At 46.8% G+C, this 26,262-nt stretch overlaps 1 protein-coding gene across 1 annotated transcript in view; it reads right to left on the bottom strand.

Annotated features, from left to right (window-relative positions):
- The window catches only part of GLI3 (GLI family zinc finger 3), a 252,438-nt gene that overhangs the window by 63,414 nt on the left and 162,762 nt on the right, over nucleotides 1-26,262 (bottom strand). Inside the window, exons 5-7 of the mRNA XM_051978548.1 lie at nucleotides 13,744-13,949; nucleotides 6,545-6,694; nucleotides 300-501 (exon numbers count right to left, since the gene is read on the bottom strand). Coding sequence (XP_051834508.1) covers nucleotides 300-501; nucleotides 6,545-6,694; nucleotides 13,744-13,949 — 558 coding nt within the window. The remainder of the gene's footprint in view (nucleotides 1-299; nucleotides 502-6,544; nucleotides 6,695-13,743; nucleotides 13,950-26,262) is intronic.

Below are 26,262 nucleotides of genomic sequence, written 5' to 3'. Positions count from 1 at the left end.
TGCCGTAGCTTTCCCAAGATCCCACTCTTGGATGCCACTGACCACTTGTCAAGATCATGAACAGCCATTATTGAGAGAACAAGGAAAAAGGGGGCCCTCAATCCCCCCCCCAGAATTATGTGGTGGGGAGAGAACCCAGCTCTTCTTGGTCCGCCCTGGGGGCCGGCTTTCGCTGCTGCTCCCAAGGGGTGGAGGATGCCCGAGAAGGGGCTCCGGGCCCACAGCGGGTCCTCCCCCGGGTCTGGCCCCCGCCTGCGTCCGGCTGTGGACACGCGCGGGGCGGCGAGAAGCCCACGTACCTTATCGCGCTGGCAGACAAGTGGCCGTAGGAGCCGCTGGCCGACGAACTGCTGCGGGAATTATTGAGGATGGTGACCAGGGAGTTGGGCGATGTCCTTATCATGGTCTGAAGGTCAAAGCTATGGTCGGACAGCGGGGAGATGGACAGCGTCCGTTTCCGGCTCGGCCTCGTGGACAGTCTGGGGCTGGGGAATCTGGTACCTGTTACATAAACAAAACCAGGCCTGGTTATCTCCGATTGTACCAAGTACCTGCTTATCTGTTACTCCTGGGCCTGCTGGGAAAATAAAACACACACACACACACACACACACACACACACACACACACACACACACACACGGCAACAACAGCCCTTGACAACCTCCACTCTCCGGATCTGTGATCTACTGGCTACAATTGAGGAAATTAGGGAGAAATATTTATCTTGCACTAGCTTACCTCAGGGGAGCGCTGTTTATTAATGTGCAAACAAAGTGATGAATTGCTAAACAAAAGGGAAAGACTTTTATGTGTTATCCCGCCCATTTCTGGTGATTTATGGATCTGACGGCTCCTTAGACATTCACATCATTAATTCGCCTGAGCAACAAGACGGAGGCTCAGAAGAGAGTCCCAACAGACTTAAGCCCCCCCATCTCCAGGAGAGAAACTGAAAGAAAACATGAGATTTCCATCAATGAGCCGCGTCTGCCCGAGTTCCCCATTGATCTTACCTGATCCAGGTGATACCTGAAGGGAGAAGAAAGCTCTCAATGAGACATTTGTTTTTCCGAAAGGAAAACCAGCTTCCCATGACTGCAGGAGTCACAAGATGCATTGGAAAATTTGACTTTCGTTTTTATCCAGAGAACCTCCAGAGCAGGTGGATGAAAAGGGGGGGGGGGGGTAATTTACCTTCCTAACTGAGCCTTGGCTCGGCCCTCAGACCAATGGAAAAAGAAGGCACTCAGAACCTTCCATGCTAATAATGGTCATCAGACACTCCAGCAGTTACCCCTGACAGCCTGGGGGCTCAAGGGGGCATGAGGTGGCCAGAATCCAGCCATTTTTAATGGAGGTTAATGAATTAAAAGCCGCCATGTTGCCTTTCCCCCACCTCATCCTAGCCCACCCTTCAGCCCTATTTTAAAAATACCAGTTCCTGGGCTTCCCCGTTTTCAATCTGCTCTGAATTGGCAGATATGCTGCTGACTTAACAGTGTCATTTCCGATAGAACATTTTTATTACTCAACCATGGAAGGGAAACTTAATGAAAATGCCCGATGACCATTTCACCCTGGAAGAGGCAAACCAAACATGACTGGTCTTAAGTGGAAATGGAAGACTTTTCTTTCCCAGCATGGTGATTTATCAGCTGACAGTGTGTGTACATAGCCCTGAATTTGTGGAAATCTGGTCTTAATGTAAGCCCCCGAGTTATCCTTCCGTGATCAAATCAAGGAGATAGAAGGCTGGGCCACTGGGACCCACAGCTCTTTATTAGCAGGACTGCTGCTCCTCGACACTGGGTCACCTCCGAAAGCTCCGAGGGGCTCATTTCTCAGAGAGGAATCTTCAGATGAGAAACTGCATCTCTTAAAAATTGTTTTAAACCGCACAGCCACACATGGAACAAGATAATGGTCATCCCACAGTTGAATGAGTTTGTCGCTTCCAATGCGGAGAATCAAAGTTAATTTTGTCAATTTTTCTAAATCTTTACAACTAATTCAAGTCTTTGCTTTCTTAAATGTTAGAGATCTGTGCGCCAGTCCTTTCATTCGTTCCACTGTGAATGGCAATAGCTAGTATCCTAGTATATTAAGGAAAGGAAGCCAAGGGGCTGGGGCTGGTGGCCCTACCTGCCCCCAAACAGCACCCTCCGGTTGTCGCTTACCCTCCTGTGATTTTTCTATCACAACCTTTCACTCTGAAGACATTGACTGATACTAAATTACAACTAAAAAATGGGGGGCTGTATAAGGTCAACCCAAAGTGTGGTTTGCTCAAGCCAGAGCAACCCCTCTCCTCCCTACATGGTTCTCATTAGATACACCTGATTCTGAGATCCTTTGGGGTCCCACAAACTAAATGGTCCCACAACCACTCTGACCTGCTGCCGGCATCGGCCCCCTGATTGTCAGGAAGACCTGAGACACCAAAAGCTCTAAGCGATGGGAAGGAGCACGAAGGGGTCTGGCTCAAAGGGATTCCCTCCAAGCTGAATTTTACCAGTGCCTGAATCACTGTATCCCACAGCAACTCAGTTAAAAATGCCTGAGAATTGATGATTAGTAAGCAAATTCTGTGATTTTCCCAAGTTAGAGAAATAACCCATTTTTTAAAGATGGCTTTTTCTCTGAATTGGAAAACAGGATACTGTTTTACCCAACTCAAAACTCAGTACTGACAGTTTTAAAGATGGTAGAGAGAGACTTCCTTTCCAGCCCTTTCCCCGTAGTGTCCACTCCCTATGGGGAATGGACAGAAGGTATGGGGGTGGGTGCTTTGAGATCCTTGCTTAAAAGCCCCTGCAGAATTAGAACCGGCTCTCCCATTTATATAGTGTGACAGCTATACCCCACAGTCAGCGCTTGGCAGCGATCAGACTCTCTGAAATGAGCATGGGGGCACCATTATTGTTCCAAAGAGACATCTTCATTTTGGCTTCACGTTAATTGTTTTGTTTCTCTGGTGTAATCTAAAATTCTGACAAAGAATAGAAGGGCTTATTTCTCTATGATGAATGATAGGACATTGAGATTCCTACTTAATGACAATCAATTTTACCGAGGACTCCAGGAAGTTAGGAGAGTTTTAATTAATTTTTACAAAGTAAAAGGGTGACTTCAGCCTTTATTTACATCAAAGAGGCCTTAGTCTGACTGAACACATTCTCATCAAATGCAGAAGGTAATGTGGGCTGACCTCCCAGCACCCACTCTTATTTTAATTCTCTATTTACTGTTTTAAAATAACTAATTTGCATAATAACACCGCACTGGGTTTTTTTGGCTTCAAAGCTGGAACAATGTCTAATTGAAATGTGTTTATGATGAATCTGAAATATAAGACACACACACACAGAGCACATTCACCCTCGCTCATCCCTCCCAACAGCAGGTAATGATGACAAATCAGATTGGGGGAAAACAAGAGGATGTCCCACAAGAGCATGTGCAGGGAGGGACAAAGGCTTAAGGGCACGGAAGAAGAAAGTCTGGCCCTGGAGGCTTCGTGTCCTGCCAGGTCCGCAAGGCAATGAATCCTCAATGAGCTTAAGGCAAAAGCTCAAATCTGATCCAAATGGGAGATCCCAAAAGTCCCTTGTGGCCTCGGGAGCCCATGAAGGAAGCAGAGGGGATAAATAAAGGAAAGCTGAATTCAGATCCTGATTTTGAGGTGTGCTCCTTGTGCGACCTTGGGCAAGTCACTAGCTTTTGCACTGAGGACGGGCTAATCATCTTTTTCCTGATAACAATTAGAACAATTCCACAGAACTGCTGGGAGGTCCGAGAGAAGTAACCCTTGCAAAGAGCTTTATTCATCTTCACTGTAAAAAAGGAAGCTAGTATTCTACACTATCATACAAATGCTGGCGTGGCCGAATGCAGCCTGAACTCCCTTTTCTTTATGCTGTTTATATTTACATTTGCCCCTTGGATGGAGAGCTGGGGCTGAGGTAGGAAGATGGGAGGAGACACTAGTTGGGTGACCAGGGGCAAGACACTTTCCTTCAGTCTGCCTGGTTTCTCTCAACTGGATTCTGGGGGTGATAGTAGCACCTCCTGCCCCAAGGTGTAGTGAGGAGCAAATGAGAGGAGATTTGTGAAAGACTTACAGGCACATAGTAGGTGCTTAATCAATGCTTGTTCCCCCTGCCCTCATTGAACTGTGAGCTCCGTGGGAGTAGGGGTTGTTTTGCTTTGAGTCTTTTTATTCCTAATGCCCAGCGCAGAGCAGAGCACACAGTAGGTACTTCTTTGTGGACTGACAGATTTTTGTCCATTTTCAGAAAGGTTAATATTTAATCTATATCCTTTGGTTCAAGTCCCATTTTAATGCTCATCTCATTTGACTGTCTCCCTTTCGAAGGGCTTCTTTTATGCTTCCTACAAATGTGATAAGGTCTCTATCTTTAATCAATCGATCAACACACATACACAAGTGCTTCCCATAGGCTAGGCGCAGACACTTCTCTGTACCTCTGATATCCACTTGCATCACGCTCCTATCTCGCGCCTATCTCTACCTCCAACCACCGCCAATGCTGAGCTACAATATTTCACCAGGGGTCACTGCTGATAACTCTTCAGACTCTGTAACTGGCTAACAGATCACTCTCACTGCCCCAAAACTGCTCCAGCAAAACTAAGCAAGCAAGCAACAACCACTTACTAAGCACCTACTGTGCCTTAGGGCATTCCCTACAGATAGAAAGAACTTCCTCAATGACCTTATATTCTATTAGGAAAAACAAAGTGTGCGCTCAAAATATATCAATATAGGGCCATCAAAGGGGTCTAAGTTAAGATACTGGCTGGGCTTCCTCACTCCCCATTTACCTTTGTACCAATCCTCCTTGGCTTCAGTGGGTGGCTGATGGTTTTCCTTCCATGGTTGGTTGCCCCCTCAGCCCTCCTCCGGTTGAGTTCCCAATTCACTAAGAGTTTCTTTCAGTCTTGGCAACCAAATCCAATCCCAAAGGATTCATATATTTTTTTATTTAGATAATACCCCAATCTCTATCTCCATCCTCTCCTCTTTGCCCTGGGCTCTGGCTCTATACTACAATTGTCTCATGGAAACCATCACCTGAATGCCCTCATGGGCATCTCCAACACCTTAAAATATAAACCATTCCATTACTGTGGAAACTTGATCCTTTTCTTGACTTCCCTGTTCTTGCCAATGCCCTTCCACCCTCCCCATGGCCAGCTCTCACCCATTTCTCACCAACCTCTCCCCTCAGTTATACCTGCCTGTGACTCCCAACTCCCATGCCCAGCCCTCTAACTCATCTCTCTCCCAGATGACTTAAGTCTATCCACTTGTCTCTGTGCTGCACGTGGACTATTGCTCTTGACCCTCTTGCTCACGGCTTTCAGTGGCTTCCCCTTCCTGCCTGGGGCAGCAGAAGCAAAGTCCTTAGCTGGGTACTTCAGGCTTTCCACAAGCTGCAAGAGTGATGACCTAGTTCCCTATTTCTAGCCCCAACTCCTATAAAATAGGTTATGTCTTAGCCAAGCTGGACTAACCACCGTTCCTCTCTTTTGTCCTGGTTCTTGCCTCTACAGTCATGTAGACCGTCCCCATGACTCACCTTTCTGATCCCTTCTTCAGTCCCTTTCCTTAAAAACTTCATCCCAGAGTCACGTTCTCTATGAAATGCTCCGTGACCTCCCTCCCCCACTGACCGGAAAGGATTTTTCTCTTCTCTCATCTTCCAGGAGCCCAACGCTCTGATGCCTCCTTTGCCTTGACCACGGTCTACCTCATCTCTCTCCTGACAAACTGTTAGCTCCTACAGGGCAGACATCAGTGTTCTTTTCATCCAAGTATCTACAGGACCAACTAAAAGGCCTTATGGACAACAGAATACACATAAGCAGCAGGAACTAGAATAATTCTTTTACAAAATCATTCATCCATTCAAAATACTCAGTAATTTTTTTAATGTATTACACTGAATCATGGTGGTTGAGAATTAAGCAAGGAATCAACAGCAGTCTGAAAAGACATGGAGCAGCCAATGGATCACACCATCCTTTCTTCTTTGACCATTAAGGGGACACGGCTACTCTCCTGGTCACTTTTTGGTCAACACCTTTTCTCTTGATTCAGGCTCTAGCTGACTACTGATGGGCCCCCTTGAGCACAAAGCCATAACAACTCCATTGCTTAGCTGCTCGGTGTTCAGAGACGCGCAGTGAAATGCAGGAATTGGGAGGAGCCAGTGGATCCTCTTCTCTTCCAATTCCAGCACTTTGGCAGGTATCCATACTCTGACTCATCATTTTAGATACTTTCTCCCTTAGACCAAGGGATTAGCATTAAAAATAAACTTCAGATGACTCAACCAGACTTTTCTTTGAGTCTTCATGTACCTGCTGGCTTTCATGGTAAAGCACAGAGGCAACAATGGCAATATAGAGATTTCCAGGAGAGAAAGTTCAACAGGAAAACATAAACATAAATATGTGCAATGAAAATGGCATGAATAAGCCCTGCCCCATTCCTCCCCCAAACTCTTGGACTTACTATCCATGGCATGAAGGTACTCCATGTGAATGGCCCCAGCTCCGGTAGCTGCTGCAGAAGGAATGATGTCTGCGTACGGACTGCGCTGGCCCGCCAACAGGGCCATCTGATGGTGATAGTACTCCGCGGGGCTGACACCCGCGTGTGGGGCTGGAAGAGAGCAAGATGCCGTGTGTGGTTATTCATCAAGAGTCAAGAACATCATCAATCTCAAGACCTTCCCACTAGACCACATCAGCGATCCCTCCTACGTCCCAGCCTAGTAAAGCCTTTTTCCTTCACACACCTCCGCCATGAAGTGGCGATTTCTGTACCCACCCTGGACTAAAGAATAACAGCACACTGATCCTGCACACCGTAAATCAAGTGTTTGCTAAGTAAATCCAGAATAAATATGAGCATTGAGCATGGTTAACAAACACAAGAGAACAAACTCCTTTTTTAAGAAATTGAAGCAGATGAGAATATAGTGATGCTATTAAGCAGGTTCAGTCCAGAGCATCATTTGGATGAGGATTGTACTGAAGACACTATTTGTTGTTATTGTTGAATTGAATTTACTCTTTTTGACTCCATTTGGGATCATCTTGACTGAGATATTGGATGATTTGCTATTTCCTTTTCCAGTTCATTTCACAGTTGAGGAAACTGAGGCAAAAAGTGCTTGCTCAGGCTCACACAGCTAGTCTGAGAGCATAGAAATGCTAAGATTCCAGTTCTAGCACTTCATCCACTGTGCCACTTAGCTGTCCAGAACTATTTGTTGCATGAATCTAAAAACAAATAAACTAAAAACTAATAAACTCAATAAATAAACTTAAAACAAATTAAACTAAAAAATAAACTAAATAAATAAACTAAAAACAAATAAACAAAAAGCTTGATTCTTTTCAATACAAGAAAAAAGTAGGTTTATTGAGAGCAGGGGCCATGCCTTAATATCTGCAGCACCAGTACAATGGCTGGGACATAGCGAGAATTTAACTTAGCTTGTTGATGAACTGATTCAAAACTATGGAGAATTCAGACTTTATGGATGTTGGTTGTTTTCCATTCATGCAGGTTATTAATGATATTAATTAATTAATTAATTAATTAATAATTAATGATATTAATTAATAAGATATGGTCATTCCCTACAGGGCATCTCTTTGAATTATGTCACAGAAAATCATCCGGCCAGCACACAGCTCCACTCACGATCTCACAGTCCTATGAGAAGATGCTTATGTCCGTAGATATCTCCATCCCAAATGTTCATATGGGATATTTGTGCCCGGTCTTTGGTTAGAGCCTTGCAGATCATATTAGTCTGATCAGACACAGTGTCTCTTGACCCCGACATTGGGCTGTGATTTTGGTCCTCTATGAGCACAAAGAGCAGACAACAACCTATGTACATAATACACGCATAGGTGTTATATGCATAAAATATGTCTGCGTTACATGTATTTGTAGAGGGCTGAAACTCTTGAGTTCATGCACTGAGGTCGGACAACCGAGCGCTTAAGGCTAACTATCAATCAGACAATACTCTATGGGCATATGCTTGGAAAATGGCCCTTCCCACTACTCTGTGCTGGCTCTTAGTGTATACAGAGAACTGTAGGAGTAAGACTAGCCAGAGTCATTTCTGGGTGGGAGACGAGGAGAAGGAAGTTGCGGAGATTCTGCATCCATCCAATTCAATCCTAGCTCTAAGACCAAGGATTTTTGCTTATCCTGACTCCGGCTGATTCTAAGGTATCCAGGGGGCTAACGCGGTCCTCATATGTATTTATATGTAAATTTTACTTTTTAGCAAATGTGAAGGAAACACCTCCCGTTTCCATAACTTCCATAAGGCGTCTTCCTTGATAATTAACAAAACTTTTCACATACAACAACAATACAGATGTGCTATTTCACAAAAGAACAGAAACCAGACAGGAGGATCTCTGTTTTACAACTGGCCCCGGAGTAAATGGGGATGGAAATCTGCACACTCTCTCCTCAGAGAATAAGTGTGAAGATCAAGTGGAACAAGATCCAGAAAGTTTTGGCAGATACAAAATACCGCAGAGATATAAATTCATATTTCAGCCTATTTCTGCTGCCCTTCTAGAAGGAATTAAGAGTTAGGCTTGCCCGTCTCTTTGTCTCTGTCTTTACTTTGGGCCAAAATACACAATATGAAGGGGGGAAAGAGGGAAAGGTTTCCCATGAAGAGCTGTCAAAAATAAACATTCATCAAGTGCTTATAGTGAGCCAGATCCCATGCTAATTAGTGCTTCAAAATCATAGCAAAAACAGCCCTGCCCTCATCGAGCTTCGTTCCACGGGGAAGACACAATATTTTTGCTAGCATGTCAACGTGAAGCCTCAGAATGATCATCACAAGACCAGAATAAGTGGTTTTTATCGAGCTTTGGGGAAATACTGTGGTTTCATGTCAGAGGACAACCAGTGGAGAGTCACAAAAAAATTCTCCCCAATTATGGATTCTGTTCTCAGGCAATTCTCCTGCTTTGATCTGAAATTAAAGTGCCTGGAAAGGATGAGAGAAAACCAAAAGGAGGAAATTCAAACAAAATAACCCCCAGCCCCAAAAGCCCCCTTGGTCGAGCTCTTCGCCGAGAATTCCATTCGTGTCTGAGAGGAACACAATCAGCTCCAGCCTTCTCTAACAAGCAAGAACATATGTTTGCCAAAGAAGGATGAAGTAGCTCATTATCTCAAGCCACTGGTTTGAAAGTTTCTTCCCGCAGTAGACAACCAGAGTATCTTTCCAGACACACTTAAAATACTTCCTGAGCTTTCTGACATAAGTGTCTGGGTTAACTAACAATAACACTGGCTGCCTGGCCTGGAAGAAACCCACAGCAGCCCCGGAAAGGCCCGCGGGGAGGACACAATAGATAAACGGCATTTTGTGCCAGTGGAGACGGCCACTGGAACAGAGCCCCAACACAAGCGGCGATTTTCCTCGCAATAGGCAGGTTGTTGAGATTTTAAAGTCTGGGGTGGATGTGAGAGTAAAAAAAAAGCTGGAAAGTTTTCAAGTGATCATTGGGAGAAAAATCCACTTGCACCTGGATCCCTGTGGACCCAGTCGCCTGATAAGAATGTACATTTGCTCACTGTATGTGCTTGCACTGGGCTGAGTTCTGAGAGCGCAAAAGTGCAGTCTCTGCATTCAGAGGTCCCCATCCTGATGGAGGGGATAACCAAGTCCATCTGTGAGTGTGTCCCATGGAGTGTCAAAGGGACGCCATCTCAAGGGAAGGGAAATGGAAGACTAAGAGTCATGTTTGAGCCATAGCAAGAAGCCTGTGATTACTGGGCTGGAGAGTCCATGGAAAGAGGCAAAGTTAAAGTAGAAAGCTTATGGGGGGCTTTCATTGCTGGGCTGGGGAGTCCATGGAAAGAGGCAAAGTTAAATTTGGGGGCTTTCAAAGCCAAAGAGAGTAGTTCCTATTAGATTCTGGAAGTGACTTGGGGGGTGCTATATAAAATTAGTTATAATATTAAACTTTTTTATAAGATTAGATAAAGATTAGGTGAGGGTGCTGATAAAGCAAGAATCAAGATGACAGAGGAGGCAGTCCCTTGGAGGAGATGGGATGGGATGGGATGGAGTCACCGGTGTGTGTGGAGGGTCAGCCTTGGCGAGGTAAAGGGTGAATTTGGGGGGCGTGACAGGGCTGAGGAAGAGGTAGAAGGCAGGGAGGAAAGGGGGGCTCCCTGATTCTGCTTGAAATTTCCATGCATGGAAACCAAGCTTCAGAGTGCCTTCCTTACATTGCTCTCATTCCAACAGCCCAATGAGGAGAGCGCTCTTGGGGCGACTACTTTACAAATGGAGAAATCCAGGCTCAGATGACTCTCTCACAGCCATATGTGCAGTCGCTGTCAGAAGGGAGACAAACCTAAGGCTGGAGTGTTCTCGACTACCTCAGAGGACCACTGCCCCCCTTTAGCCTGGGTTTTCTCACTTCCAAAAGCTTTGATTTGGTCCATTCCTCCCTCCCTAATTTAGGGGTTTTCTATGAGCCCCAACTCCCAGAAGAAGAGCTGGGCCTTGAGCTGGAAGGGTCCAAAAGTCCAGGGGTTTTTAGCCAGGGTCTCACTGGTAGATTTCAGTGGGTCTGTGAACCCCGGGTGGGGAAAAAATAAGCTTCTCTCTTTTCCAACTTCCAACTGAAAACTAAGATTTCTTTTTAGGATTCTGAGGTTTGACTGGATTCCCCAAAAGGATTGATTATATAATAAAAGGTTACACGTCTCTGATCTGAGGTCACCCCCTCACTTTTGGGGGGATTTTTTGCTGAGGCAATGGGGTTAAGTGACTTGCCCAGGGTCACACAGCCAGGAAGTGTTAAGTGTCTGAGACCAGATTTGAACTCGGGTCCTCCTGACTTCAGGGCCGGTGCTCTCCACTGCACCCCCCAGCTGCCCGGTCACCCCCTCATTTTACAGACGGGAGGACCGAGGCCCAAAAAGACTAAATAATTTGCCTGTATTCACACAGCTGTTAAGGGTCCAAGGCAGAACCCGAACCCGGGGCTTCTGAGTGCCAGGTCTGGGATTCCCTTTCCTATGGTACCTGTACCCAGCTTGCTACTCTCCAAGGGCTTCCATGAGACTTAGACGAGATAACCCAAGTGAGGCTGAGAAAAATAAGCCATCCTAATTTTATTATTTATTAGCTAACTGCCTGGGAGGCAGGGAAGCGGCAAAGCTCGCCCATCAAAGTGCTGCTATACAATTAAATCCATTTCATTCCTAACCCGTATAATTAAAGCAGGGGAAGGGCAAACAGGGCCGTGATTTACACCGAGCTCGAGGCGAAATGCACCAAATCTGGAAGTGTTGTGGTTTCCCCAGCCCCAGCCTAGCTTCCCTTGGGCTGCTCTGTCTCCCCTCCTATTGTCTGTGGATGTCATCAGGATCAGAGCTTCCTCTCCTGGAGTTCCCAGCTTCTCCTCCGCCATTCTCCCACCCAAGTTAACCAGGGGAAAACCGGGGCAAGAGCCTCCCTTTCTCCTTCCGGACGGCCACCCCGGGGGGCGAGGAAGCCGGGAGGGGGGCCTCGGCTGGAACGCTGAAGGACCCTGGAGAAGACACTTCATCTCCCACTGTCCCCGGGTGACTGCAGCCCAACACATAGCCGCCACCAGCCGGAGGAGGCAGGGGGATTCCCTTATTGGGAACCCAGAGGACTCTGCTCCATCCTCATCCCTGCCTGGGCCATTTTTTAGGGCTCCATCTCTCCAGGCGAAGAGTTTGTGCGCATAGAACCTCTGTCCCCAGCCCGTGGCCCATTCTCCAAAAAGCCAGGCTGCCCCTGGGAGGAAACGTAAGAATACGGACTGTGGCTGCCCCGGGGTCTCTCTCTAAGTGCCCCCTGCACTGGGAAGTCTCCTAGGGGGGCGGGGGGAGGAGGCACACATGGGAGATCAGTGAAGAAGCATTTGTTGAGGGGGAGCCCAGCAAGCCCCGGGCACGACGCTGACCAAGAGGGACAGAAAATAAAAGAGAAGCGGACACAAAGGAGTTTACGAGATAATCGGCAGCGACCACAGGTACCAGATGGGGCGCACAAAAGTGTTCCACTGGATTTTTCAAGGGTGGCAGGAGAGCGGGGGGTGGGGGGCCAGGGAAGGTCTCTCTTAGGGGCGTGGGGCTGGGATTTGAAGGATTCTGCTTTGCAGCATAGAGTTCTCCAGTCCCCCTTCGGGGTGGTCGTGAGAAGAGGGCATTCTGGGAGCAGGAGACACGCAATGCAAAGGCGCGGGGCTGGGGGCAGATGGGAGGCAGGAGATGGGGCCGTGAAATGCTCCTTGTGCCAAAGAGAGAAGCTCCTCTTTGATCTTAGAGATAATCAGAGGCCTGGAGTTCAATCAATTTGGCAGAGACAGATAAACTTGAGCTTGAGGCAAATCACTTTGGAATCTGGGTGGAGAACAGAATAGAGAATGGGGACAGAGAGCCAAGGCCCTGGGATTTAGAGGCAGAATTGGAATCCGGGTCCCCAGGCGCCCTGAGGTCCAGCACTTGACCTACTACGTGCTGCTCTGAACCCCATCGGAATTTTCATGATTCCTGGAGCCACTTCCATTTTCTGCTCAACAAGAACACTGGACATTCTGATGTGATGTGAATGAGGGGAAAACTTCCCACAGTGCCTGGCACACAGTAGGTACACAGTAAATGCTTACTGATTGTTTGATGGCAGGGAAACACATTTTGATTTTTAAATAGGTCTCATTCTCTATTAAAAAACACAACCACATCTTTGAAATATGCAAGATCAAGAGAAGCGGGGGAAAGCCAAGCCCTGCCCTCCTGTCTGGGCAGAGTTGGTCTCAAATAATTCATTGAGTTTCTTATGCCAAATACCAAATGATGTGAGAAATGAGAGAAAGAGGGAAGGAGAGAAGGAAGGAAAGAAAGGAATAGAAGGATGAAGAAGGGAAGGAGAAAGGGAGGGAAAGAAGGAAAGAAAGAAGTAGAGGGATAGAGAAGGGAGAAAAGAAGGGAAAGAGAAAGGGAGGGAAGAAAGAAAAGAAAAGTAGAGGGATAAAGAAGGGAGAAAAGAAGGGAAGGGAGGAAGGAAAGAGGAATAGAGGGGTGGAGAAGGGAAAGAGAAAGGGAGGGAAGAAGGAAAGAGAAGTAGAGGGATAAAGAAGGGAGAAAAGAAGGGAGGGGAGGAAGGAAAGAGGAATAGAGGGGTGGAGAAGGGAAAGAGAAAGGGAGGGAAGAAAGGAAAGAGAAGTAGAGGGATAAAGAAGGGAGAAAAGAAGGGAGGGGAGGAAGGAAAGAGGAATAGAGGGGTGGAGAAGGGAAGGAGAAAGGGAGGGAAGAAAGGAAAGAGAAGTAGAGGGATAGAGAAGGGAGAAAAGAAGGGAGGGGAGGAAGGAAAGAAGAATAGAGGGGTGGAGAAGGGAAGGAGAAAGGGAAGGAAGAAAGGAAAGAGAAGTAGAGGGATGGAGAAGGGAGAAAAGAAGGGAAAGAGGAAGAACATTTACTTATTAAGTGTTTACTTCAGGTACTATACTCAGCACTGGGAATACAAGCAACAAACTCAAAAAGACGGTCCTTAGCCTCAAGGAGCTCACATTCTAATGGGGGAGGAGGAACATAAAAAGGCCCCAGAGAAGCTCCCAGGCCAGTGCGGGGGGACCACACACTCATCTCCTTGTGGGTCACAGACTCACCATCGGTGGGGCTGAGGCCACGGGCCGCCGAGATCATGGACAGAGACGGGCTGCTGTGCAGGGAGCGGATGTAGTCCATGTAAGGGTTGATGTACGGGTGCGGGGGGCTGAAAGGCGACTCAGACGTGGCTGCGGGGTTTCTGTGGGGGGAGATTCTAATGAAGGGCAGGTCGGAGTACGTTGGGCTACTTGATAAGGCAGAAGGCCTGGAATAAAAAGAGAGAGAGAAACATTATGATGTGCAGTAAGGAGAGGGTCGTATCGGGGGGGGCGGGGAGGGGGGGAAATGATTAATTTAAACCTCCTGGAAAGCTCAGGCGTCCATACGTGGCAACACAAGCCCCCGGAGTCACTGCAGGAACCTCAGACTGGCTCCTGGGCTCTCATGTAGGAAAGAGAACTGACCCCTGGGAAGTCCCATGATTTGGTTCAGAAACCAGAATAAATGAGAACGAGCATGGCAGCACAACCCAGCGAAGGGAGAACCAGTCAAAGGTCTCCGAGAGCCAAGCTGCCACACTTTGCCCCCCTCCGTTCTCCTCGACGCCATGTTTCTTTGCGCCACGAGTCTGCTCTCATGCTCTGTCCTCTGGAGAGAAGGAGGGGGACAAGCGCCTGCTGAGCACTGCCACTTAGCTCTCGGGGTCTGGAACACGTGGGAGGCGAGCGTCCCATGCTCTCTGCCCCAGAGCCCGGATGTCTGGGAGAGGCACGGGAGGCCGGCCTTCGAATCCCGTAACAGTGGCCGTGGGTGTCTGGCCCGCCGTGACCAAGGCAGGACCAGGGGCATCGGCGTGCTCGGGAAAAAAGCCGGCCCACGAAGCCGGGGTCATCACTTCGAACGCACATTTTTGCCTTCCCCAGCGGTGGTGCAATCTGGGTCATTTTCTGCAGGCAGGACTTGTTTTCTTTTCTTTCCTTTAATGCTGTTCCCTAATTAGCTGCTTTCTGAAACAATCAGTAACTGAGCTTTGGGGGTTGGCCAGGGAGAAAATAATGGGGTGCCCTGGATCATACCAAGACCCCAACTAAAATGAGTACAGGTGGGAGTTTATGATCTCATTTGATGAGAAAAGCTAACTTCTTTTCTTACAACTTTTTGATGAGAGGAACAGACCTGAGCCCCTTCTCAAGTGTCTCTGCCCACAGGAGGGGCCCGGAGTCGCCGGTCTCCAAGGGCCCACTTGCTCAGAACCACATGCCTTTTTTTAATGAGAGGCAACGATGAGCTCTTTGGGCAAATGATCCATGGGAGCTGCTAGGACGGGCTCAGCACTTCGGGGGACCCCTGACTTCCCCAAGACTGAGAGGGAATGGGAAATTCCTATGAGGGCCTGGGTTTCAGAATGAGCAGAAGAACAAGGTGGGGCAGAGGGAACTTTTCTCTGTCTCCAAACCCGCCAATTCCACTTCAAAGTCCAAAAGAATGCAGAGCTCACCAAAACCTGGCAGGAAGTCTTCTTAGGGAAAAGCCAGTCCCACTGAGGGCTCGGCCTAGCAACCATAATGAATGGAAACCCACACTGGTTTGTCCACTTCCCCTCCACTTTTGCAAAGGGGATGTGGGATAGGAGGAGAGGATGTCTACTCTCCCTTCTTCTGTTTCTCTGTCTCTATTGCTCTGTGTCTCTGGTTCTTGTTCTCTCTCTCTCTCTTTATATATATATATAAAATTCTATTTGTCTCTCTCCCTGGATCTGTGTCTTTCTGCCTCGCCCATGTGCTTGCGATAGCAGTCAGCGTTTGGCGGCAAAAGGGAGGACGGACCCAGATGACTTCCTTCAGAGCTGAGGATAACAAAAACCATACCTGGAAAGCAGCTCTCCCAGACTCCCACAAAACCATCTCGAAGGGCCAAGCAGAGGTGTTTAATATTGGATAGAAGACTGCCGTTGATTTATGATGGGAAAGGACTTTACGGCTTATCCTGTTCACCCCATCTCATGCAAAGGAGTATTCATTTCGTTATTTAAAAAAAATAACTGGCACAAAACCTGAAATCTACTCCCAACCTCGGCATTTTATTCACAGTTAGATTTACCTGGTGATAGAAACACTTTTTTTCAAGTGCGTAGTAAAGCTCTGACTCATGCTCCTTTGTATCAGAGACCCCGAAACTCCACCTGGAGATAGGCTGTGGCTCAGTCCTGAGATCTATTTGTTACCGAGCTCTCTTGGCTAGTTTAAAGGAAAAGCCCCGCCCCAAGTTCTTCCAATCTGTTGTAGAAATAATTGCCATCATCGTCAACGATCATTTCCTCCACTTTTGTCTGACTCTCCGTGAGCTTATTTGGGGTTTTCTTGACAAAGCTACTAAAGTGGTTTGCCATTTCCTTCACCAGCTCATTTTTCAGATGAGGAAACTGAGATAAACAGGGTTATGGGATTTGTCTGAGATCACACAACTAGTAAGAGCCGAAGGCTGAGTTTGAACTCAGGTCTTCCTGACCTTACCTTTTCTATCCACTGTCATCTAACTGCCTTGAATAATGATAATAGCTGGGTTTATTTATAGCAATTTAGGTTTTGTAAAGACTTTACATTTGTCATCTTATTTCATTTTCATAATATTCCTGTGAGGAAGGCATTATTATTATACTAGTTTTACAAATGAGGAAACTGAGGCAGACTATAGCCCAATGAATTTCTCTATGTCCCACAAAAAGCAAATGTCTGAGTTAGGATTAAAACAAGTATCTAATGAGTTCAAAAGCAAACCTTCTATCTTCTTTCTTCCTCCTCCTCCTCCTCCTCCCCCTCTTCCTCAATAGCAGCTGATTTAAGAATGCTCCTAATCCTAGCTTTTCTTATGAGTTCCATCACTAAGTAAAGACTTTTCAGAAACTCCCTAAAGCAATATTGAAAGTCTGTTTTCTATAAGCTGGCACACGTATAATTCTCATTGAGTTCTTCCACATCCAAGGTAATCAATATTCAGTTTCAAAAAACTAAAAAATGATGTTTTTCATTTCTCTAAAAAATTAGTAGCATTAAAATTTTCTGATTATGAGTATTTTCTAATAACTCCAGAATTTGGGTGGATTAATTATCAATTACCAAGCACTCAAAGAGGGAAAGTAGGAAGGAGAGGGAAAGGGAGGAAAGGAGAAAGGGAAGGAACAAGGAAAAGGGAAAGGAGAGATGAATAGAGGAAAAGAGGAAGGGAGGGAAAAGGGAAGAAGGGAGGGAAGGGAAATGTAGAAGGAAGAGGTAGAAGAAATATGAAAGGGAAGAAAAAAGAAAAGGATGGAATGAGAAAAGGTAGGAAGGGAGGAAGGAGGGAGAGGCGGCAGCAGGAATTTTATTATTTTTTTTCCCAAAAGTCAGTTTGTGCTGTGGGGAAGAGTCCCCCAGATCAGTGGCCAGAGTCAGAGAGAAGACTGGGGGCGGGAAGGGGTGTGGTGTGGATGGGACTAGCACGGGCAGCAACAAAGCCTCTAAGACAACATGAGGGGCAGACAGCTTTATAGGACCCATTATAAACTAGAACTGGTAAATATTTGACGAGCCTTTAAAAAGCCTGCACTTCCATATGGGGGTCCTGCAGCCGGGGAACAAATAAAGGCTTGCTATGTTTTTGTCATCTTGGGTTGACAAAGGAAAAAAGGATCATAAATCTGTGCGGAACTGGGAGAAGCCACGGAGGTCAGCCAGTCCTCCTCCTTCCTGAATTTTACAGACAAAGAAATGGAGGCACGAAGGGGTTATGGCTCTCTTGAGGTCCCACAGATTTCAGATGCAAAAGGTGGTTTTTGAACTGAGACCCTGTACCTCAACGCCCAGCATGCTTTTCATGCAACCCAGCCCTTCAATGCTTGCCTATCATCCACTGGACTTGGAGTCAGGAACTGAAGCTCTCCGGGCTCGAGGTTCCCCGCATACAAAATAAAAGATTCTTACTAAATGATCACCTCTAAGACCCTTTCTAGCATCCGTTCAATGGTTTTGTGTAGAACTTCCACTTCCGAACATCACCAGCACCGAAATTGCTAGAATTTTACAGACAAAATCCACTCTAGGAGTGGAGAGCAGGGGATTCTGGTTGCAAAGTAATTAGAGGAGGCGTGAATCAGGCGTGGCTGCCTTGGCAGGTAGGGGTTTCCTTCTCCTGCATCGGGGGTCTTCAGGCAGAGGCCGGAGTCACTCGTCCATCCCACTCTATGGGAACTCTTGTCCATTCAGGAGTTGGGATGGATGATCTCTCGGTTGCCTTCTTCCCTCTGGGAGATTCTGCAATGGCTGAAGCCTCTGGTCAAGGGAACTCCAGGGCAGGCAAAGAAAAAAGCTACGGCCATCTCTCTGAAGAAGCAGAGCTTTCAAGGCTCTAGACATTTTCTTACTGAAAATCTACCATCTGAGTTATTCTGTTTTGCTTTGGTTTTGGTTAAACAAAAGCTAAAATTCTTGGTACTCAAGGAAACAACATAAATCATGCGAGATAGGTTTCCTGCTTTCCCAGCAAAAGGCTGTCCTATGCAGCTTGGACCTCCAAACTCTATCAGGAGTCATGATCTAAAGCAAATGGCTATAAGGAAGTGTGGCTTTCTGCAAGCCCACATTCCCCAGAGAGAGTAAATTTCTCTCCTTGGCCCTTGGCCCAAGGCCCATTAAATTATTTTAATTTTATTTTTTATTTTAAATTAAATTAAAAAATATTTTTTTTAAAAAAGAGAGAGAACCATATCCCTCACTGCTCTTGAGAATAAGGGACTTTATTCCCCTCTGAAAAAATAATCAATAAAGTCCCAAACTATATTTTTTATAATAGATCCAGAATACCATCATTTAAAAAAAAAAAAACTTCACCATCAACAAGGATATTGGGAGCTCTCCTTGTTATCTCTTTAGATACCAATAATCTACGTGATCTGCTCAATGGTCATCCTGTATTCTGATCATATGACCAAGCCATCCACTTTTGTGCTCAGGTGGTTTACCTTTCTGGCCATTCTATGAGTGAAGAATAAAAGAAAATGATAAATAATTCCATATCTTTCTCTGAATCATTCAAGCATCTTTTAAATATTGCTTATAACTTCACAAGCCCAAGAAGGAGATGGTAGTCTTTGAAGGGATCCCGATTTGTTGTTTTTCAAAAGAAAAATTAACTATAGGGAGACACTGTAACTTCACTCATCTATGAAAAAATTCCCTCTCCCTTCTCTTTCTACTTCTACATGGTAAATCCGAGGACATAGGGAAAGTGTGATTTTTGCATGAAATCAATGTTGAGTTCAAGAGATATAAAATACATTGTGATGGTAGGCCCAGGTACGCTAAATCGAGGAACTTTCCTCTTCTACTCCAGCCAGCTCGGGCTCCATCATAATGGCTCCAGATTCTCAAGGTCATTCCACAAACTGGAAATGGACCTCAGCAAAGAACAAGGAGGAATAAATTAGGAAGTCATCGGATTTTGGAATCTGGAAGAGATTTCAGAGTTCATCTACTTGTTCTCCTACATGAAGGCAGCTTCCTTCTACAATATCCTTGGTAAAAGTCATTCAGCTTCCTTTGGAGGGCCTCCAGAGGTATGGAAGCTCCCTACCTCTCCAATAAGACTCTTATTGTTGCTCAACTCTCATTATTTAGCAAATTCTTTCTTCAGCTGAGTCAAATCCGTCTCCTGTTTGCTCCTTACTGGCCTTTCTTGGACACAAGCAATACAAGTCTCATCCCTTTTGTACCCGATTGGACTTCAAATACCCAAATACCAGTAGGATTCCCCACATCCAAGTCTTCCTCAAGCTAAACGCTTGTACTTCCTATGTACTCATAGGATATGGTTTCAAGCCCTACACAAGAAGCTTATCAACATCCACCCTCAAATAGGTCCCTATACTTCAAAACAGCATCAAGGAAATGGAGGGTGTCCAGGAGCTCAAAATCACTCAAGTCATTTATGGCAGAAGCCAGTGCCACTAAATGTTCAGCTAATGATTATTGAATTTCTATTTTTTTACTCTTTTCCTTCTGACACAGAAAGTAATTCAATCAATTCTAGGTAAATCACAGAAGCCAAAGCTAGCGTTTGATTTACAAGGGACTCTTTCTAAAACAAGGACAATGATAGATTTTTATCCATCTTCATTAAATGATTCGTTATGATCTGATTACTGAGGATTAATTAAAAACAATTAAGTTTGTTACTTTGTAAATATAATTTTATCATCATTTGTCTCTGTTTCCATCAGGATTCTTTCTTTGACCATTCTCTCTTTTCCTCTGATGTGGATACAGTTTCTGTGAAATAATATTTGTCTGATTCTGCTTCCTTCTTTTCCCTCCCCATTTTGCATGATTTCAAGGGTTTTCCCAGATTGCTTTGTATCATTCGTGCTTCCCACTCTTAGTTGTTTATAAACTCAATGAACCATAGTCTATTTAACCATTCCCCTATCGTTGGATGTTAAGACTTTCTAATTTTTAACCTTATAAATAATGTTGAAAATGTTGAATATAGTCAGGGACGATTCCTAACAAAGAAATTCTTGGTGGCAAGGGTAGGGTTATTTCTATCTCTTTTGCTGTTTATGGCCAATTTTCAATTCTACCAAGCATGAATGAGTATACCTGGTTTTTATTTTTTTTTTGTTTTTTTACTGTGGCCATTCTGTTTGGTGCTCAAGAAAACAACCTAAATGATCATGGGAGATAGGTTTCCTGCTTTTCCCCCAAAAGGGGGATCAATCCCATTGGCAACAATGGCTCACATAGGGCAGAAACAAACAAATGAAAAATGCCAATAGACTTGATTTCTCCAAAATAAATGCACGACCCAAAGAGGGGGATGTGGAATGAGAATAATGAAGGCGAACGCGGCCCCTCCCTCGGGGCCAGGTCCTTCAGAAGAAGAATCCCGCCATCTCCGACGGCATGGCACTTCCCCTTCACTATGGCTGCATCCCCCAGAGCTCTGGCACGCCATTTGTCATTAGGCAGAGCTCAGCTGGCTTCTTTTAAGAGAATCTTTGTAGTGGGGACTGTGGTGCCCACCTACTGTTTAAGGATCTTTCCAGTTGAAGAGGACCAAGGACACAAAAGGGAGGAGCCGAGACTCGCGGTGCAAACCATGGCTTCCCTGACCACTGGGAGGATGGGACAATCAAGATAAATGGCGATCCGGCCGGAATTTTGTTTTATTTTATTTTTACATCTGTGGGGCTTGGAGCCAGTGGCTCTAGCTGAAGAGAAGGGCCTCACAGCAAGGAAGTCTTGGATATGGGGTGGAAATAATTAATTAGAAACACACAGTTGGGCTCCAACTATTCAGACTCGGCGGCATGCTGGGCTGAGCTTGCAGGTGTGCTGGGGGTGGAGGAGGGGGCGCAGACAGGCAGAGCCCCTCCAGCTTCCTCTGGAATTCCGGGCCCCGAGGAGAGCCCGGGACCTCATTTTTTTAATTTATATTTTTACAGGGACTTCAATGACATAATGGAATAAATCCCCTATCAGCAGCAATAGTCTGGCTGGCAGAGCTCAGGCCTGTCTGCTAAAGAGTTTGAGGGGTGTGTTGGGGGGGCAGAATGTTATCTGGGCACTCCCTCTTCATAATTCCAGGCAAAGTACCCATGATGCTTCATTCCTTCAAAGAGGATCCTTTCAAAGATAACAAAGGTGATAGAAGTCATTATCAGGGATGTTATTAGGGGATGGGGTCCACCTTTGAGAAACAGGACCTTCAATAGTCTTGCTTCCCCCAGCTTTGGGTCCCATAGAGAGCCAAGGGCCACAAACTGTTTTAAATAGCAGGTCACTAGATTACCCAGGGGTCAGGGCCCCCTGTAAGGACCCTCATTATCTTCTATATAGAATGTAAGATCCATGAGGGCTGGGTCTTTGTTTCTCTACCACCTCGCATGGACCTTGGAACAAAGCAGGAGCTTAATAAATGTAGATTGACTGACTGATGAACTGGGGGTGGAGGAGGAGGAGGGATTTCTTTAGTCATTTTCCTAAAAAGAGAGAGAAGGGCCATTCCATAGCATGAGGTCAACCCATACCAGTCAGCACACCAAGTCCATTTTTTTTAGATGAGGAAATTACATCTCCCTGGGGTTTCTCTTTATAATAGTTTGGGGGGAGATGGGAAAGCAATCTTCATCTGAAGAGCGGAGTCCCATGCATAAGAGAATGTAAACCAAGTCTCAAAGCCTTCCCAAGGGAATCACAAAGCCTCAGGATTACTTCCTCCTCCTCCTCCTCCTCCTCCTCCTCCTCCTCCTTCTCCTTTGGCAACCAAGAGTTTCTGCATGAAACACCGCAGAAGACCATTATTGAGCGCCACTCTGGACTAATCGTCCTTGGGCATTTGGGGTGAGAATTATTCACCTTGAAGGACTGGGGCTCACCCCCCAACTCTGAGCAACACAGGGATGCTGGTCTCTGGTTTCAGAATCAACTACAGCCCGTTACAGCTTTCAAGCTTCTGACTAGGTATACTCTTCATTAAGCCTTCTAATTCCTCTGGGACCTAGCTCCATTTTACAGATGAGCAAACTGGGGCTCTCAGAGGCTAAGTGAATCCACTGAGTGTCAGAGTTAGGATTAGGAGCCCGGGCTTCCTAACCCTGAGCCCAGCATTCCGGCCAAAATTGGAAGATGGCCGTTCCCAAAGACTATTTAATGTTTAACCTTCCCCGAGAAGCCAGATTCACAGGCAGAGCTCTGATTTATTCATTAATTTAAAGTTCATCACCAGCATGTCTCTCCCCCCATCCCATAATCAGTGCTCTTCACCGTTCAAGAAATGAACAGGCAGGTGCCTGTCTGCTCCCGAGTCTCTTGTATATCACAAGGAGGAGATGGATTTTATTTTTCCTCCCTTTCCTTAGTTGGGGCGTCATTAGCTCTATTATTGTAGTGACGAATGTCCTGGACGGGTCCATTACGAGCCTCAACTTTGAAATTACTCCCAGGATGAACGATCGGCTCTGCCCCGATGCTGATTGGAGTTGGATGATGATTGATTAGGAGAAAGTGGGCCTACACAAGCGTGCCCGAGTGCTCAGCCCAAGCCCCCCGCCAAAGCAGCCGGGACTGCCCCCGCCTTCCAGGGACGGGAGCTTTTCACATTAGCCTGGGCTGAGCTTTTTATCTGTATTCTTTCAAAATCCTGAAATTGCTTGAATGAGAGGATGATAGGGGAGAGAGACAGAGATAGAAAAATAGAGACAAAGAGACAGAGAGAGGAGAGAGAAAGAGACACACAGAGAGAAGACAGAGAAAGAGAGACAGACAGAAAGAGAAGGGGGGAGAGAGAGAGAGAGAGAGAGAGAGAGAGAGAGAGAGAGAGAGAGAGAGAGAGAGAGAGAGAGAGAGAGAGAGAGAGAGAGAGTTTAAAAATACACACACATTTCTAAGAGCAGGCTGAACTTTTAGGGGAAATTGAAGAGGCTTTGTGTCAAGTACGGCTAAATCCAGCTTTTCCATATCAAACCCCTGCTAGAAAATTACTGTGTGGATGATAAGGCGGGAAGATAGAATAAAAAGTGACTCTACTCAATTTACACGGCAATATTGCTATGACGGAATATTTTTCATTCAGGAGCTTGATAAAAATCGCTAAACTGTATTGCAGATAAATAAAGGAAGCCTGTGTCAAATATAAACACCATTAATCACGGAGCCGCTCCCGCCCTCTGAGTGGCTGGGCTGCCGAGCGCGGGCCCTCATACATCACCACCCAGCAATCTTCCCTCCCCGCTCAGCCACTGAAGTTGTCTCTTTGGGGAAACTTTTCCCCGTTTTGCCTCCTCTGCGCCCCGATGGAATCAATATGGCGGAACTCAGTTCATTATTTCAATGGTTCATTTCTTCATTCATGCACTTGTCCGTTCGTTCATCCATCCATCCATTCCTCTGAGGGGAAGGGGTAAAAATGAGCTTCTGCATTATGGAATTCATATCAGAGAGGAGGAGGTTTGCGTGTTCTGAAAAGGTAATGGAGCCCGGGAGCGGGAGGAGCTCACACAGACCTTACACCCGGGTGTCCATGTCACATTGGGGCAATCTGGAAGGTGGAGAAGAGTTGTCCCAAGGGAAGATGAATGAGTGAATGAAAAAAGCATTAAGGGCTCACCATCTGCAAGAAGCATCTTAATTCCTGGGAATACGAAAGGAAAAGTAGGAAGTCTCAGCTCTCAAGGCCACATACTAAGGGGTGGGGGAACAGCACATGTGGAAAACTTCAGCCAAGACGGAAAAAAGGGGGTATTTAAAAGCGGAGGATCAGCAAGCGGATTGGCCAAGTCCCGTGGCGGTGGAAGTTGAGAGCTGGAAGGGCCGCGGACTCTCTCGGGGGTCTCTGGCGCAGCCCCAAAGCAAACTCCTCATTTTGTGACTCAGGACCCAGGAGCCAGAGGCCAAAGTGATTGACCACAAAGACACTGTTGGTAGCAGAGCTACAAGTAGAGCCCGGGGCCTGTTCTTGGTCTACCAGGGACTGGATCCCAAATTGCCAGGAAACCCCTTAAACGGTGCAGTTGGTCCAACTATTCACCTAATAGGGCTTTGAGAGTTCCGATGGCTTTTCCAAGGTCACACAGCTAATGCGTGACAGGAGCGACTCTCGAACCCATGACTGGAGGCTGGCTCTCTCCCAGGAGGCTCGAGCTCCATAAAAGTCATGAGTGACCTTGAGTGAATCAAAGCGAGGGAGCGACTGTTAGCTGGCATGGTGCGCTCCCCTTCCCTTTGTTCTCCTTTGTGTGCCCCAAAAGGCGGGTTCTCTTGCGGTGACGGGTCTCCTCCCTTCACGATTCCTCTCTCCTCAGTGCCCCGTTAAGGCCTCCTCCTCCACCTGCCTCCCTTTCCTTATTTGTGCTCCAGTCACTGGTTGGCAGTGGTAGCCATCGGACAAGCTGATGGGACCGAGGGGAGAAGTGCGGGGTTTGGAGAGGAAGGGCCTGGCTTCAAATCCTGCTTTAAGCACCTGCCTTGGCCCTTCCCCTTTCTGAGCCTCCCCACAATCATCAGTAGAGGAGCAGGGGATCTGGGGGGCCTCCTTTGACCAGTTACAAGACAGGGATGATCCCACTGCTGTTGTGTTATGGCACTCCCTGCTCACCGGTGAGGTTGACGGACGGGTTCTAGGTCCCAGAGCTGTGAGCTCTGGGGGGACTCGGCTGACCAAGGCCAAGGGCAGCCTTCCCCGGGGCGGGGTAGTTTCGCAGGGGCTGACAGGCCTGGCAGCCCGGTCCTGGGATTCCTGCAGGAATGCAGCCGACAGAGGGGAGCCGGGGCCAGGCGGGAAGGAAACAAAGGCTGAGCCTCCAGCCGGTCTCCTTGGGCTATTCCGGGACTGAGCCTGGAGAGCCAGCTGGGAGCGGGGGAAGGGCTGCCCAGAGAAAGGTCACTTTGGCCTCTGCTGCCCAACTCTCCCAAAAAGAAGAAGAAGAAAAGGAGCTCAAAAAGGAGAGAAGAAAACTAATGTGCTCTGATCGGCGCTAGGATCAAAGGGCGATAGGATTTATTCACTTGTTGGCACATGTCAGCTAGGACAGCGAAACTGGACCCCCTCTGGCTTCCTTCTCCTTTTCCCTCCCTCAGTCAATGGGGAGGAGGGAAAATATATGATAATTAATTAAAACTAATCAAAGAAAATGAGCCTCCTAAGTTGGGGTATGCTGTGACTGCTCCAAGCTGGGCTTCCTCTCCCTGGTACCCATGGGACCCACAGAATGTGTGGGCTCCCCAAATTTCACAGAACCTCGAACACCCACTTGGTCCAAAGTCTGTCCAACACTCTCTTGTCCAGTATACTTTATTAGTGGCCAAACGTTCATCCAGCCGGTTCTTGGGGAGCTCCAGTGACAGGGACCACTCCCATCCCAATGAGTCCAGTCACTTTTGGACAGCTCCGATGAGCAGGATTTCCTCCTCATCTCAAGCCTAACGTTGCCACTGCCCCTGGCTTTGCCTTCTGGAACCAAAGGAGTGCGATCCCTTTCCCAGAAGGCAGCCCGTCGATACTGAAGACGGCCTTTGGATCCTCTTCTGGGTGGCAAACCCTCCAGCTCCTTCATGGGGTCTTAGCTGCTTCACCATCCGGATCATCCCTCCCCAGATACTGCCCAACCCATCAACGCCCTCTTAAAATATGGCAGCCGGAACCATGTTCGACAGTGCTGGCCACACCACCAGGCCTTCCTCTCACAATGGGCAGCAAGGCGGACTGCAGGCAGCATGGTGGGCGCGCACTCACCTTTGACCAGGAGGCTCAAGGGGTCATTTAAATGGTGGGAGACAAAGGTGAGGCTGTGAGAAGCCCTTGGTGACCAAAAGCCCCAAAGGGATTCTTGGGCCCCCAGAACTCATGTCCCCTCAGGGAAGAGAAGCAATGACATCATCTTCCTTCCTTGGGGAAGGAGACGGTTCCTTCTGGGATCAACGAGCCCCAGAAAACCTAAGGTGCTTTTAACTAATTGGGAATTAACATGTTTTCTACTTCCATTTTATAAGAGTCCTGACAAAGACTTTATTTTCCTTTTTTACAAACCTTGAAAGCCATTCATTTAT

This window comes from Antechinus flavipes, chromosome 1 (genome assembly GCF_016432865.1).
Source record: "Antechinus flavipes isolate AdamAnt ecotype Samford, QLD, Australia chromosome 1, AdamAnt_v2, whole genome shotgun sequence".
Taxonomy (NCBI): Eukaryota; Metazoa; Chordata; class Mammalia; order Dasyuromorphia; family Dasyuridae; genus Antechinus; species Antechinus flavipes.
Note: the sequence above shows the minus strand (reverse complement) of the source record. Positions and strands in the feature narration are given on the sequence as shown.